At 41.5% G+C, this 15799-nt stretch overlaps 2 protein-coding genes across 2 annotated transcripts; one reads left to right on the top strand and one right to left on the bottom strand.

Annotated features, from left to right (window-relative positions):
* Positions 1 to 6267: 6267 nt before the first annotated feature.
* On the top strand, positions 6268 to 10190 carry LOC131689261 (NFX1-type zinc finger-containing protein 1). The gene is made up of 6 exons (XM_058974226.1): positions 6268 to 6608; positions 6680 to 7272; positions 7339 to 8505; positions 8605 to 9255; positions 9326 to 9640; positions 9705 to 10190. The coding sequence occupies exons 1-6, from the start codon at positions 6437 to 6439 to the stop codon at positions 9867 to 9869; spliced, it is 3063 nt and encodes a 1020-aa protein (XP_058830209.1). The 5' UTR covers positions 6268 to 6436; the 3' UTR covers positions 9870 to 10190.
* On the bottom strand, positions 10146 to 11235 carry LOC131689262 (natterin-4-like). Its single transcript, XM_058974227.1, has 2 exons — positions 10911 to 11235; positions 10146 to 10672 (listed from the first exon to the last, which is right to left on the bottom strand). Exons 1-2 carry the CDS (start codon positions 11044 to 11046, stop codon positions 10242 to 10244), a joined length of 567 nt encoding a protein of 188 aa, XP_058830210.1. The 5' UTR covers positions 11047 to 11235; the 3' UTR covers positions 10146 to 10241.
* Positions 11236 to 15799: the final 4564 nt, after the last annotated feature.

A 15799-nucleotide genomic window follows, 5' to 3' on the forward strand; every position in this document is an offset into this window, starting at 1 on the left:
TCTCTAATGTGTGCAACATGTTAATGGGGCGGTACTCTTCGGCTTTATCCGTCCCAGTAACTTTGGGAATAGAAATCACAAGTGACTCCTTCCAAACTGTCGGCACGTGCCCAGTTTGTAGCGATTCATTTACAAGGTCCAGCAGCTCGTGTCCGATGACATGAAAGCAACCCTGTATCACTTTTGCATTGACATTATCGATACCAGCCGATTTTCCCAAAGAAAAACAAATATCTTTCAATTGTTCTAAAGTGATTGGGTGAAATCCATCAAATCTACAGTTAGTATTAATCGACTGTGTTATTTCCACAGGTTCACTGACCAGCTCAATACTTTGATTGATCAGTTGGACACTGTTGACGAAATAACTGTTCAATTTTTCAGCTATTATTTGTTCAGATTGTTCTTCTATTCCGTTAAAAGTTATGGACTGCGAGGAACTACGTTTAGGTTTAATTAAATTCTTTAGGATTTTCCATAACTCTTTGCTGTTGTTTTGATGTTGATCGATCTTCCTTTGAATATATTCACATTTGGTCTTCTTCAAGGCCCGTGAATAAATATTTCGCGCGTGTGTGTACCCATTCCAAAGACGTTCACTATTAGTTCTGCAAAATTTCTTGTACTTTTTATCCCTTTTACGTTTAAGGCGCAAAAGATCTAAAGAGTACCAGCTGTTCGAGTTATTTGAATTAACAAACTTTTGAGAAACTAAACTGTTTGTACACTCTTTTAACACGTTAGTTAGAACAGCTGCCTTGTTATCCAAATTTCCATTCAATTCCGTAAAATCCATGCTTCTCGAAACCAGTTGAGACATAGCTTGTTTCGAATATCTTTTCCAGCACTTGATTTTAACTTTATCCTCTTCACGGTTAGGTTCATTCTCCAGTAAAATTGAAATTGTCTCATGGTCTGAAATTTTACAATCGGCCTCTATATACGAATGAACCCCATCAAAATTGGAATACACGTGATCTATCAATGTTCTATTGTGTCTGGAAATTCTTGTAAACTCACTAACCGTTTGCTTGAAATTGAAAAACTCTGCCAACTGCTTCAACTGATTCGAATTTTGATCATTGAGCCAATCAATATTGAAATCGCCCGAAATTACATTAAGTTTACTTAAGTCAACGAAATTCTCCCACCAGTTTTCTAAAATTTCTAAAAACCGTCGATCGCTTGAACTAGGAGAATGGTATACTACTGCAAAATTTCCCATCTGCATGCCTCTTTCAACTGATATACCCAAGAACCAATTATTATCAACTGCTTCGTTTAACCGAACGTTGAATTTAATCGATTCTTTGGCGTAAATAGCAACTCCACCGGTATGTCTGGAATGAGATAGGCAAAAAGCAACTTTATAACCCGGAATGCTATACTGATCAAATGCATCAGCATCAACAATATGTGTTTCTGATATTAAAACCAACAATGGACGTTTGTTTTCTACAAGATGTCGCATTGCGACAAAGTTTGTAGATAACCCAGCTATATTTAAATACAATGTTTCAGACAACCTCTCGTTTGTTAGTTGCTATTCACTTGACAAAACGTTGCTTTTTTTCAATTCTAGCAGTCTCCGAAATACTGAACACTGCTTACTAAATGCCGCATGATTTACGTCCAAATTCATTTTACGTTCATTATTCTTTTTAATACAATTAACGCATTTAAAATCCGTTGACGAGCATTCAGATGTTCTATGTGCTCCATTACATCTGGAGCATGTTTCTTTATTCACGCATCCCATGCTCTTATGACCATATTCTCCGCAGTTGAAGCAGCGCAACACGTTAAAGGCCTCAAAACAGAACACCTATCCCAACCAATGTTTACCGCACGGGCTGACATCAGGCTGCTATAAGTGTCCTTATCAACTTCAATTATAACATTGTATTTGTTATATTTGAAGCGTGGATTTTGGAAATTGGCAACAACTTTAACATATTCAAACGGAATACCCTCATTCTGACTCTTCAATAAGTCAATGAAGACTTCTTCAGAGTATCGATCACTCATCCCCATTATTTTTATCTTCGGTTTACCGGGTATCGGTATAACAGCATTATACTTTTCACCCAGATTGCTTACAATGTTTTCTTTCACCGATTCAATATTATCCCGAGTTGCACACTCCACAATAATCGAGCCATCTTTACCGTTTTTAAAGTTGCTAATTTTGTGCACCTTTGGATCTAATTTATTTTTTAATTCATTCCTCGTGTCGTCACTCGATTGCAACGGCTCGACTGGTTTAATCACAATGACCGGGCGAGCCTTACGTTTCGTTTGACTTCTAGTTCTAATTTTATTCGTCCCTGTAGCTCCCGACAAAACATTCGCGTAGATAATTCTACTATTTTTATCAAAAACCTCGTCATTATTTCCATCATCGTCTATTTCAATTAACATCGGTTCATCTTCTTTATTCGTCAAAATTTTTCGTTTTCTACTGGGATTCCCGTCAGATTCAGAATGAACCTTCGTATTACTAAAATTCCTCTTTCTGTTCATTCCAACTAATTCAATTTCACGCTTAACATTTTCATTAAAACAACTTTTAAAATCTTCCAACTTTTTGGCAACACTGTTTTCCAAGCCAGCCAATTTACTCTCGAGAGAGTTGTTGAAAGACCTGATCAGTTTTTCTATTCCGTTTTCTACTGCGATGTTTATCTGTGCATCGATGTTTTTTCGGGCATCAGTGAGAGATTCAGAAATGGAAGCGAATTGTTCCATTTTCTTATCCAACTCAATGATTATCGAACTGACATCCTGCACACCAGAAGACTGGGTTGATAAACATTAAACTTCCTAGGATCCAAAAGAATGAAACAGTGTTATGTAAGTAAGGTTATTTGGCGAAACCAAAACCGTCGAAAGCGGCGGCTCCTCTCACAAATATCGTTGCACCAATTCGGCCAAAACACTAGCTACACCTTTTATACACGGTTCCAACCACTCATTTACAAATTAGTCAACCCTCAGGCCCAGGAGCAATTGGTATATCCCCCGTATACTTGTGCATATGTCAGTGGCGCCATAATCAGAAATGCGATAACAGTCCCAACTAGTAACATATTAAATTCAAAATGATCGGTAACATTGACGAATAATTGTTGTCGAGTATTATGTCTGTAACTCTGTGGTATAAGTACCATTTGACGTAAGGTATGAAAATACTTTCAACAATTTAGTGCAACCTGTTTAAGTAAACCGAGCAATCGGGTGGATCGTACATTTGTGTACGAAACATTCCAAATACAAAAGAAAGATAAATGCTCTAAAAACCCACGAACCCATTTGTCAAAATATGCATTCATTTTAATATGGATTCAACCAAAGCTCCAAAGAAGGAATCAACATATATGTTTGAATAAACCGGGCAGACGAAAAGATCACAAGTTTGCGTGCAAGAGTTACTTGGCGTACAAATTCAAAGAACTGCTCATGTTTGAAAGAAGGAACCAAGTCCTATGTTCGAGTCAACCGGTTATACGAGAGGATAACAGGATTGCTTGCGAGAGGCTGCCGCTTTCGACGGCACACATAACACCGCATAAGTTCCTTTAATTAGGTATGCGTAAACCTTTGACTTAACTACAAATAATGACCCAGTAAACCACTAAGCACTAAAGTAAGCAGCATATTGACTATATAAGAGCTGTCCAATGTTTATAAGCTTTATATGGACTTCACAAATGTTTATCAGCTCTATATCAGTTTTGCAAATGTTTATAAGTTGTATACAAGCTTTGCGAATGTTTATAAGCATTACGAACATTAAGCATTCAAATAGACCGTATATGGGTATATGAAGCTATACTTTAGAGCCTAAAAACTATGTAGTTGTGAGCCGTAAGCGGTAGTCAGCAATGCCGTTATAACGCCGTAAATGGTTGACATTTCTATTAATCAAAAACAATGAAGTCCAAATCAAAACAAATATGATATGGCGCACTTTGTAAGCACAAAAAAAGCTTATCGGCTTAGGAGTCATAAACAAATTAAAGGGAATCAAATCTTTGAGCCATAAAATGATAGGAAACTGTGATGAATAAATTTTAGTTTTGTGTAGGAAAGGAGGTAATTTGAAAAAAAAATATTCGCAAAATCATGCTTTTGTTCGTCAGCGAGTGAAATCAACTTCTAATCAAAATCGTTCGATTTAATATCGTTCATATAACCAAATGCCCAAATGGATCAAACAGCAAGCGCACTGGAACAACTTTATCCCATAGCTTCTAGAAGCTTAAGTTCGAACCTGGATCAAACGCTGTATTGAAAAAAGGTTAAACACATGTGGCTGGTAGATCATGAAAGATAGAAGGAAAGAAAAACAACTTTTCCTCCATTTTCATTTTGTTTTTTTTTCTCAGCCAGTACACAAATTGTTTTGACATTCCCCCCCAGGGGCGGTAGAAAAGTGGGAGTAGGCTGTATATCAGCCGAATATTTCGCCAAAAATGGCTTTTGAACAGCATTCATGTACAATATGATTCCTATAAGCTCAGTTACCCTTGTTCTATACGCAGCTATAGAACCAATAACTTTTCTGGGGAATGGGGCATTCTGGGGAATGACTTTCTGGGGAATGGGGCATTCTGGATAATGGTTTTCTAGGGATTGGTACATTCTGGGAAATGTCTTTCTGGGGAATGGTACATTCTGGGGAAGGGAATTCTGGGGAATGGCTTTCTGGGAAATGGCTTTCGGGGGAATGGTATACAACCCTTTTTGGGACTTTGCTGATTTTCTTATATAAAAAAAGGCAATGCAATCACTGTAAAAATCGACTTTTTAACCGAGGCCCGGAGGGCCGAGTGTCATACCATTCGATTCAGTTAGTCTAGATCGGAAAATGTCAGTGTGTATGTGAGTGGGTCATTTAAACTCACTATTTTCTCAGAGATGGCTGAACCGATTTTAACAAACTCAGTTTAAACTGGTACAACCATGATGTCCAAATGAAGTAAAACATATTAAAATTGGTGCAACATTACTCTAGCTTGCGGTTCTGGATCACTTATGATCAATCAAAGCAGCTTTGGCCACCTATGACGGGTTATGATGCCCCCGGGGAACTCGACGAATTCCTAGGCTAATATCACACCTACTCCCCAGCGAATTCTCTACCGATTTTTACAAACTTGATTTAAAATGAAAGATACAGTAATTCCATTGACTACTATTGAATTTCATTCAGTTCTGACTTTTGGTTCCGGAGTTACAGGTTGGTTAATAAGGTTACTGGAACTTACCATATAAATCGTGACGATCGTAATACCTCAGAGGCTAAAAACTATTAAAATGGTCACCAAATTACTTCGATTCGCACGACTAGATCACTAAGTGCCAATCAAACATTCTTTGAATATATTGCCCACTATCGATGATTCTGGAAGTCCCGGATCTCGGGCATATTCGACAATTAGTCACATCGGTTCTTCGGTGATGACTGAACCGATTTTTTCAAACCAAGTCTCAAATGGAAGGCAAAATATGCAGTTGAGTATTGCGTCGCCTCCTCCCATCCTTGCCCTTACACCTCCCTCCATCATAACTCCCCTCCCCTCGGACCACCGTCACACCCGCATTTCCTTCATCCTCCCCGTATACCGAAATAAGATGAAGGGATTCTGACGCATCCTCTGCTCCCACTCTACTAAACTCCCACCCTCTCCACTTCCAAACCAATTCCACCAACATTTCAAAATATAACCACATGAAGATAACATTGAACTCATGTTGATTAAGCTAATTAAATATTATACTTTTTTGTTTAAAGTGACTCTGCGTCTACTTTCGTGGTAGTCATGGGATACGTGCTATGTATAATAAGAATGTAATAGACATTTCCACAATTTTGTATTGAACAAAACCAACTAATGAATCAGTAATTTGGATAAATGAGAAAGGCACTATCGCACAACTAGGTGGATTAAAACAGGTTTTTAAAAATAAATCTGGTATATTATTCGCAAAACATGGTTAATTTAACACGGCATTACGTTATTTGGCCGTTATGTCGCCATTTTCTCAATATCAATATATTTTATTTAATGCCATATGAAATATTGACGTCGATATGTGCTTTGACAGCTCGCAGTTTGATTTCTCGCACCTTGAAAGTATGCGTATGCAGATTGGTGGGAAGTACGCAATATGGGCGACCACTCATGAATTGCCAAAATTCGCACACCTTTCCTACCATCAGTGCACGACCTTATTCAAAAAAAATGATTAGAGCAATGGAAGCGTTCCAATGGCATGGAATATGCTCGGCTGGAAAGTGTTTCGCAACAACAACAACAAAATATGTTTTTATTTACCAGCCGCCTTCATAATCATCTGACCGATAGCTGCAGTCTTAAAAAGGATTGTAAGAAGAATTAAGAATTAGTTATCCCATAATCTATTTTTCGGTATGAGCAATAAACCAGAAGAAGAAGATGATGACTGGTTCAACAAAGACATTGATGATTTTGTGGTGGATGTTAGTAAACCGTCAACAGATAAACAAAACCCGGAAGATTCCCCAGAAACTGGGTCTTCTTTGCTAGAGACGTTGACAATCAAACCGAAACATTTCTTTGATGGTAGTTATTGAAACTTATAATGCGTAAGATTATACTCGTCAACGGTTTCAGAATTTTCTAAATCCCGACAGATATCGACGGAAATTACTTTGATCCGTTCCTGACCACTTCCGCTGGGGCGTCCAGCAAAACAAAGTTCAACCTACCGGAAGAAGGCGATAAATACATTCAGAAGATTCCATTTTCCAAGCTGCTCAACCTGTCGGAAAATGACTGTCGCGAGCTATTCCTGGACATTTACAGCCAGAAGGACCAATTCTTCAAAACTATTACCCAAACGACCGCGGGTGACGAGCTGCTGCTTGTGACGATGAAAATTATGAACAAGATCGGTTCGCTACCGTTTTTCGACATAAACGAGGAACTGTTTTCTCTGTTGGCCAAACACGAAGACTTCTGGGATAATCAGATGAAGTTTTTCAAACGTAGTACCAATCAGCTGGAAACTAAGAAAAAGAAAGGAAAGGGAAAATTGCAGGGTGTCAGTACGCTTGATATGTTAGGATCTGTTGGAAGGATAATAGCGAATATCAGAAAATTTGTTGGAGCTAAAAAACGACTGGTTAAATTCGTGGATGAACTAAGTCAGGTGCTTGTAAAGGCGAACGTGAAAGTGGATGACCTTAGACAACCTGGCAGCGCTATTAATCTGAAAAACTTTAGTGTAGGTATTTTTGGGCATATTTTTATTTCGTGTCGCTGGCTGTTTTAGTAATACATACATTTTTAGATTTACCCAACATTGGAAGACCTGAAGGGATCAAGTACTGACCTTAAGCCAAACATAGTTGATGGAAAATTTCCTAATGTCGAACACTATTTGGAAGTTCATTTAAATCTGCTTAAACAGGACTTTTTGATTCCATTGAGGGAAGGTATCCAGGACTTCGAAACTCACTGTGACGGATCAGCTTTTGATGAGCCATACTGTGGTGACACCATTCGGGTTCACAATTGCGTTAAGTTACTTCTACCGGCTAATGTGAATCGTCGGTCAACAAAGGAAGCATTGGTCATAGTAGATTTAGACCCTAAGGAACGTTTGATTAGTAGTAAATCACAGCGATACAACAAACTGAGCCTTCAAAACTCAAAGCGTCTGATGCATGGGTCGATGGTCTGCTTTACAAGCAGCTCCCGCTTCGACGATTTGGTAGTGGCCATTATCAGCCACCGAGATAATGAACAGCTCTCGAATGGGTATATTTACGTTGAGGTAATTAAAGCGCAAAACATCAAAGATATCTTCAACCGGGATATGCTGATGATCGAAAGCGAAATATTCTTCGAACCGTACCACCACGTGTTCAATATGATGAAGAACCTAAAGGCAGACAGTTTTCCATTAAAATCCTACATCGTGGATACCCTGCCGCAGCATCAATATCCGGATTATATTTCTCGAGACAAAAACACCTTGTTCAGCCACAAGGGCCAGCAGTACAACATCAAAATGCCAAGCGAGTGGCCGGAAAGTGGTGCTTCCATTGGACTGAACCCGTCACAGTACAAAGCGTTCAAGTTAGCTTTGACGCACAAATTTGCCCTCATTCAGGGTCCTCCTGGTACGGGGAAAACCTTCATCGGGCAGGAGATAGTGTCTGCGCTGTTGGCCAACACAGATCATCAAATTCTGCTGATTTCTCTCACGAACCATGCGCTGGATCAATTCCTTTGCGGAGTGCTAAAATTCACCAACAGCCTGGTTCGGATGGGAAGCCAATCGAAACATGCCCTGCTCGATAGTTACAATGTGAAACAGTTAAACGAGGATGTGCTAATTGATAAGCGATTGCGGACTTGTTACTACAATACCAAGCAGGAGTATCTCAAGTTGATGGAAGAGTTTGAGGAGGTACAGAAAGAGGGAAAAAATGAAGACATTCTCAAGTGTTTGGTAAGTTGTTCAATTGATGTGTTTAAGTCTTTGTACTGACATGTAGTACCAGTGATGTAACAGAACCAGAATTTTGAACTAGTTATTTTTCCAATTCAGAACTTGATTCAGCAGACCTCCCGTCGGATCCACGAACTTAATCAATTATCAAACTACGAGTTCGTGAAGAACATTCGGGTCATAGGCATGACCACAACGTTCGCTGCTAGAAATCACACCCTTCTTCAGCTGCTAAAAAGCCCCATAGTGCTGATCGAGGAAGCTGCCGAGGTTCTGGAATCTCACATCGTTGCTTCGCTTACACCGGCTACGGAGCACTGTATTCTGATAGGAGATCATTTCCAGCTAAAACCACCCACTAGCGTTTATGCATTATCCCGGCACTATCAGATGGACATTTCGCTGTTCGAACGAATGATCCGAAATAACGTTAATTCGGCGTTGCTCTGTGAACAGCACCGTATGAGACCGGAAATTGCAGACCTTATACGGCCCACCATTTATAGCGATCTTACCGACAGTGAATGTGTCAAGAATAGACCGAAAATAAGGGGCATGCGAAAAAATCTGTTCTTTTACACTCACAATGTTCCCGAGGACGGTGGACGAGATAAGGAGAAGTCTAAAAAGAACAGCTTCGAGTGTAAGTTCTTGCTGGGGCTGTGCGAGTATTTAGTAGCACAGGGTTATGGACCGGAAGACATGGTTATTTTAACCTCGTACAACGGACAGATGTTACATCTGGTTCAGGTGATCTTTCTTTTAAAACCAAATCAATAGTTGTTCCTTCGAAACATTCAATTGTTTTTCTTCTATGCAGGAACGTAAGTGCCACGAAAAGCTGCACGGCATACGAATCGCAGTGGTAGACAATTACCAGGGCGAGGAAGCGAAAATCATTTTGCTATCGCTGGTTCGCAGCAACGATTCTGATTCTATAGGGTTTCTGGCTCTCCGTAATCGCATCTCTGTTGCGTTATCACGAGCTCGCGATGGATTCTACATTGTAGGTAACATGGATTTACTGTCAAAATGCAGTAAACTTTGGCAACAAATCAAAAAAAGACTTGAAGAACACGAAGCTATTGGAAGTGTACTAGAGCTTATGTGCGAAGAACATATGAGTATTATGCAGGTACACTCTTGTTGATTAAACTGAGATATGCCCAAACAGCTTATCGAATCGAATTCTTTCACAGGTTGAGCAACCGGAGGATTTTGAAAAGTTCAGCTTCGGCGGTTGCCAGGACATGTGTCGAGCGACGAAAGAATGTGGCCATCAATGTGACAGTTTCTGTCACGGAATATTCTATCCGCATCGGGTATGTCTCTGTAACCAGGACGAGAAAGACGGTTTCTACTAGTGCATGCTAGGAAGATGTAATTCCTAACCATTTTTTTCGTATATCACAAACTGAGAATTTTAGTATTTTTACGAGTATAGCAAACGTAAAATCCGCACAGATTTTTTAATATTCGCCTATATATTAGTGACCCTATTTAATCAAGAACAGATATACGAAACTGTTAAAATATTTTGTGAACTATTTTGTTGCCGCCACTGAGCAACGCGTCCATACTACTCGCATGGATTTGGAGCTATGTATTTCTTTCTCTTCAAAAGAGATCTCCGCACGTAATTCATATAATCTCGAGCTCATAAAATAATTTTAATTTATTCTCAATTCAAGCGTTTACTGCGCATCCTTTCTCCTTCATTGGCTTCGAACTGTTCCTTACTTAAGGCAGAGTACCTCGTACTCGGCACAGCTGACCTCGGCACCATCGAACGGAATGTACAGACACGCGTGGGAAGAGTGCACCTTTCCCGGTGTTTGCGTGCCGCTGTACAGTGCCCTTCCCATGTACAACGGTTCTCCGTCAACCGTAGCACCAATCTTGACCGCGTTCTCTGGCACGACTCCGTTCGAGGCAAATTCCCACACGAAGTCACCGGATCGGAGCACCTCGAAGTCTTCCTTCAGTATTTCTTCCCCACCGTAGCAGATGTAGGCAGCGTTCTTCGACGGAATAACCTTAGCCGGAACCATCTCTCCCTCGTGGAAGGCTCGACCGGCAAAAATTACCGCACCATCCCCGTCTACTCCAGCTCGTACCATGTTTGAGGGAAACGGTCCATCCACGGTACAGTGCTGCCAACAACCTCCTGTAAGTATTAAATTCGAATTAGATTTCAGCGGTAGCCTGCATTTAGAGCAGCGTGAGAACATAAACGATCGGCGAATGACCTGTCGTGGTTAAAGCCTCAAACAAAAATATTTTGGTTATAAAAATAATAATACAAACGATATTCAGAAACGAACGAAAATAAGTTATTATTTGAAAACAGGGACCGTCAGTAATGTGTTGGGTTAGTCATATCCGATACCAGACATTTTTTTTACCGATAAGATCATCATGAAAAGGGAATCTCGGCGCAATCGAACATGAATTCAGTCCATCATCTTCAGCCGACGAGCTCGAGGATGGTGACGACGGAGGTTTGGTTTCTTCAGGTGGTGGTTGGGTCAGTTGAGGCATGGGAAATCCATAGGAAAGTTCGAATCCCGCCGGTTGCCCAGACCGGAGATGATCATGGATGAACCCGATAGGTGGAGGTGGTCCTGGGTAGACGTTCAAAAACAGTAAGTTTGTTGGACGGAAGCATTTGTTATCGCTATATATTTGCACATTATGGGGAAAGTGTTTCTTATCTACCCCGCCGGTCCATCACGTCATATAATAGGTGTACTTAAGGGGATGGCCTGTTCTAATAAGTATGAGAAAAAACTGTTCACTGCGAATTTTATGGGACGGCAGGAAAAAATCTAGCTACAAACATTTTTGTATATAGCTCGAGTAAATGCAGAGAAAATACGCATCGTAAAATGCCTGGATTTTGTGAGAGTTGCACTGATAAATTTTCTGATGGTCGTAATGCTACAAAATGTGGGGTTTTTGGCATTTCGTCATTTTGCGCGAAATCCTGCGGACTAAACGACGAATTATTTGTCGCTGTTGTTAACAAGTTCAACTTATTTTGGATGTGTAACACCTGCAAAAATATCATGGACAAAGCACGTTTTCATAACGCATTAGTATCCGTTGAGTCCGCAAACTAAATGGTGATCGAGGAACTTAAAAACTCATTTAGCAACGGTATACTTGAGGAATTAAAGGTGGAAATTTCGACCAACTTCAAAACGTTGATCGACGCTGTACCAAAAACGCCGGTTCCTGGACCACGGAAATTTTCCTTCAATTCTGCTAAAAGCAAGAGAGACAACGACCATACAGCCCCCAATCCTTCTAAGTTGCTACATGGTACTGATGCGGCCGGTTCATTGACACCATTCATCGCTGTGAATCGTGAAGATAAAAAGTTTTGGTTGTATCTTACAGAAATTTCGCCCGATGTTCCTGATGAAAGTGTCACCAAGCTAGCGGCGGATAAACTCGGAAATTCGGACATCATTGTCGTCAAGTTGGTCCCTCGTGTCAGTGATCCTAGAACGCTGAATTTTGTCTCCTACAAAGTTGGCATGCCAACGGATCTCAAAGAAAAGGCTATGACGGCGTCTACAGGGCCAGTTGGGATTGCTTATCGTGAGTTCGAAGAGAAGTCGGATTCCAGAAAGGTTTTTGGAAACCGAATGCACCCGACTCAGCAACAAAGACCTCCACTGCTCTTGGCCCCCCTCCAAACTAGTTACATCGCCTGTTTCGCATCCTGTATTGCCTGTTCCCGAAGTTGCCGCACAATCCCAGCAGTTTCTTTCCGTTTACTACCAGAACGTGGGAGGAATGAGAACAAAAACACAACAATTCCATCTAGCGCTTTCTTCCAGTGACTACGACGTCATTGTCCTAACGGAAACCTGGCTGGCATATTAAACGCTGAACTCTTGTCGAACTACGTAATATACCGCTGCGACTGCAACTCAACAACCAGTCATTTGCGCCGAGGTGCTGGTGTCCTAATAGCGGTAAAGAACAAACTCGCAGGTTAGCTGCTAAGCTTGTCTGGAAATGAACGCTTGGAGCAAATCGCCGTGCGTATCGCCCTCCCAAATCAATCTGTATATATTAGCTGTGTTTATCTAAGGCCAAAAAGTGATCCGGATTTGTATCACGCGCACGCTAATGCCGTTCAAACAATTCTAGACAATGCTGGCAGCACCGACACTGTTCTCGTCTTTGGAGACTACAATCTTCCACGCCTTCAGTGGTCGCTCGATAACGATCTAAAATGTTACCTACCTATTAATGCCTCTTCGGAACAAGAAATAGCTGTAACGGAGTCTATGGTTGCAGGCGATCTGTACCAGATCTGCTCACTGACGAATGTGAATGGGAGGATCCTCGATCTTGCATTCGTAAACAACACGGATATTGCAGAGCTGCTTGAACCTCCGACTGCTCACCACAAACCGTTTGTCCTGCGGCTAGATGTACGTACCAACACTGGAGATGATCCATTTCATTCGATTGACGACCTTTATTTTGACTTTAACCTTTGCAGCTTTGACGAAATCTTCGCACCGATTGCCACTGTCGACTGGACCGACTTAATGTGTTGTAATGAGCATGACGAAGCAGACGCGCTGTTTTATGGCAAAGTATATAATATATTCCACCAAAAGGTTCCACTGAAACGAGTCAACAGGAGGATGGATTTCAAATTTCCATGATGGAATACTGAGATTTGCCGTTTGCGTAATGCCCTGCGAAACCAACACAAGCGTTATTTCCGCCATAAATCAGACTAAAACAATACGAAACTGCCCGGAATTCCGCATTTCGTGAGTATTTGAATCATGTGCAAAATAGCCTTCGTGATCCCTGCAACATTTTGGAAATTCATTAGTAGCTGAAAACGATCCAGTAGTACTCGCACTGACGTTTTCCTTGGAAACGCAAGCGCGCAATCTCCAGCTGATGCCGTAAATTGGTTTGCTGAATTTCTTTCGCGGAGTGTTTAGAAGCGACTATACCGTCTCTTCGGAAGAGTATTTGGAAACATTACCATCGTACAACATAAATCTCCCCCGTCCCACTGTTAGTCGAGCTGACGTCTTGAAGGTTCTGACTGTTGTTGATTCGTCGAAAGGGCCTGGGCTCCGATCATCTCTCGCCCCAATTTATAAAAAGCTGCGCCCACGCGCTGTCTCTTACTGTGTGCATCATTTTCAATCGCTCTCTCGCTGATGGCATTTTTCCTATCGCCTGGAAAGAAGTTGCAATCGTTCCCATCCGTAAAGCTGTTCACAACGTCGAAAATTACAGAGGTATCTCATTATTAAACTGTCTCTCCAAAGTTCTCGAAAAGCTGGTCTACAATGTCATGTATGCAGCTGCATCCCACATTATCTCGGAGTATCAACGCGGGTTTGCCACGAAACGATCAAAAACTTCTAACCTGATAGCTTACACTTCTAAGCTGTTTCCCGCCGTCGAGAAGCGTCATCAGGTGGACGCAATTTTCATCGAATTTTCAAAAGCCTTCGACAAAGTACCGCACAACATCGCAATCCCGAAATTAAAGCGTTTGGGATTTCCCACCTGGCTTACTAACTGGTTGCAGTCGTATCTTTCCGATCACTCGGCATTCGTGAGTATAAAAAACACGCGCTCAAGCACATTCAGAACACCCACAGGTGTCCCGCAATGCAGTCATCTGGGCCCGCTTGTTTTTATTTTGTTTATTAATGACATCTATAGTCGGATCAAGTCTGGGAAATTGCTATACCCGGACGATCTTAAATTTTTTCGAACTATCGTTTCGGCACTTGACGCCGTAGTGCTTCAAGAAGATATCTGTACTATTCAAGAATGGTGCACGCTTAACGGAATGGAAAGCCTAAAAGGAAGAACAACTGAAAGCGTCGACTCAATCCGTGACTTCGGAGTGCTCTTCGATAGGAAGATGAGCTTTTCCGACCATATCACCGCGACAACTGCTAAAGCTTTCGGAATGCTGGGCTTCTTAGAGCGGAACACGGCGGACTTCGATGATTTCAACGCACTCAAAGCCCTTTACTACTGTACTACTGGGATACTACTGTATCCCAGATCAGAAGTGTTCTGGAGTATGCTGTGCAAGTGTGGGCACCATACCATGCATTCAAAGTGGCCATTGAATGATCCAGTTGTGTTGCCTCCTTATGCCGATAGATGTATGCTACTCGGTCTGCAGACTCTGGCGACTCGCCTTATCTTCCTGCAAAGAGTTTTTGTTTTCGACTTGCTGTCAGGTAATATCGACAGTCCCGATCTTCTCTCGGGCGTTAATCTGTATGCGTGGAGCGGAAGGCCGGCAGCGACCGTCCGGCGAAGATAATGACTAAGAAGAAGAAGGAAGCGTCGAAAAAGCTGTTCGGACGGAACGAGTTTGCGTGACGCCGGCCGAAAATATCACTACTCTCATACCTTGATTCACCGAACTCTCAAGATGAAGGACATCATCTGTCAATAGAATGCTCGGTCCCCCGAGTACACGAACGAAGATTACCACGGGACGTCGTTCGTGCTGGACGACGAAAGTTACTTTCCGCTCTCGAAGACCCACATTCCAGGAAATGGCAGCTACTATTCCAAATATAAGTTTAAGCATAAATTTGAAAAAAAAAAGTTATGTTGTACATCGCCATATCGAACAGAGGGATTTCAAAGCTGTGGTTTAAGCCGAGCGGTCTGGCCATCAATCAACAAGTGTACCAGGAGGATTGTCTTGAGAAAATTCTTCTGCCGTTCTTAAAGCAGCATCATGCGGATGGGAAGTACATCTTCTGGCCGGAGAATGCGTCTTTCCATTGCGCCAAGAAGACGCTGGAGTATCTTGTACAGAAAAGGATACCGTACGTGCCGAAAGAAAGAAACCCGACCAGCTTGCCCCAGTGCCGTCCCATTGAGGATTTTTTTGGTTTCCTCAGTGCCCTAGTGTACAAAAATAATTGGCGGGCCAAGCATACGAAGCAGTTGACCAAGAGGACCCGGAAGATGACATTAGTACCGTCCAGCGTTTTTGTGAGAGCATCGCGACTAAATTGCGTCGTACGGCTGACCAGGGACCCTTCTCCAACAATCATTGACTGTTTTTTTGAAGAATAAACATTATGTTTTTATTAAAAAAATACTGAATTCGTTAAAAACATTTTTTTTTGTTTTTTAACCACACGACTAAAAAATTCTCATTTTTATTGAACATCTGAGTGCAAGGGTCTGGACAAGATAGCGAGCGAAGAAGAACTGAGGGGTGATCCAGCTATACAACCTAGATATACCGGCGACAATC

This window comes from Topomyia yanbarensis, chromosome 3, assembly GCF_030247195.1.
Source record: "Topomyia yanbarensis strain Yona2022 chromosome 3, ASM3024719v1, whole genome shotgun sequence".
NCBI lineage: Eukaryota > Metazoa > Arthropoda > Insecta > Diptera > Culicidae > Topomyia > Topomyia yanbarensis.

Coding starts and splice junctions, on each gene's coding strand:
- LOC131689261 (XM_058974226.1), top strand. CDS start 6,437: ATGAGCAATAAACCAGAAGAAGAAGATGATGACTGGTTCAACAAAGAC. Junction 8,506..8,604: donor AAGACATTCTCAAGTGTTTG/GTAAGTTGTTCA, acceptor TTTCCAATTCAG/AACTTGATTCAGCAGACCTC. Junction 9,256..9,325: donor AGATGTTACATCTGGTTCAG/GTGATCTTTCTT, acceptor TCTTCTATGCAG/GAACGTAAGTGCCACGAAAA.
- LOC131689262 (XM_058974227.1), bottom strand. CDS start 11,046: ATGCCTCAACTGACCCAACCACCACCTGAAGAAACCAAACCTCCGTCG. Junction 10,673..10,910: donor TTTTCATGATGATCTTATCG/GTAAAAAAAATG, acceptor TAATACTTACAG/GAGGTTGTTGGCAGCACTGT.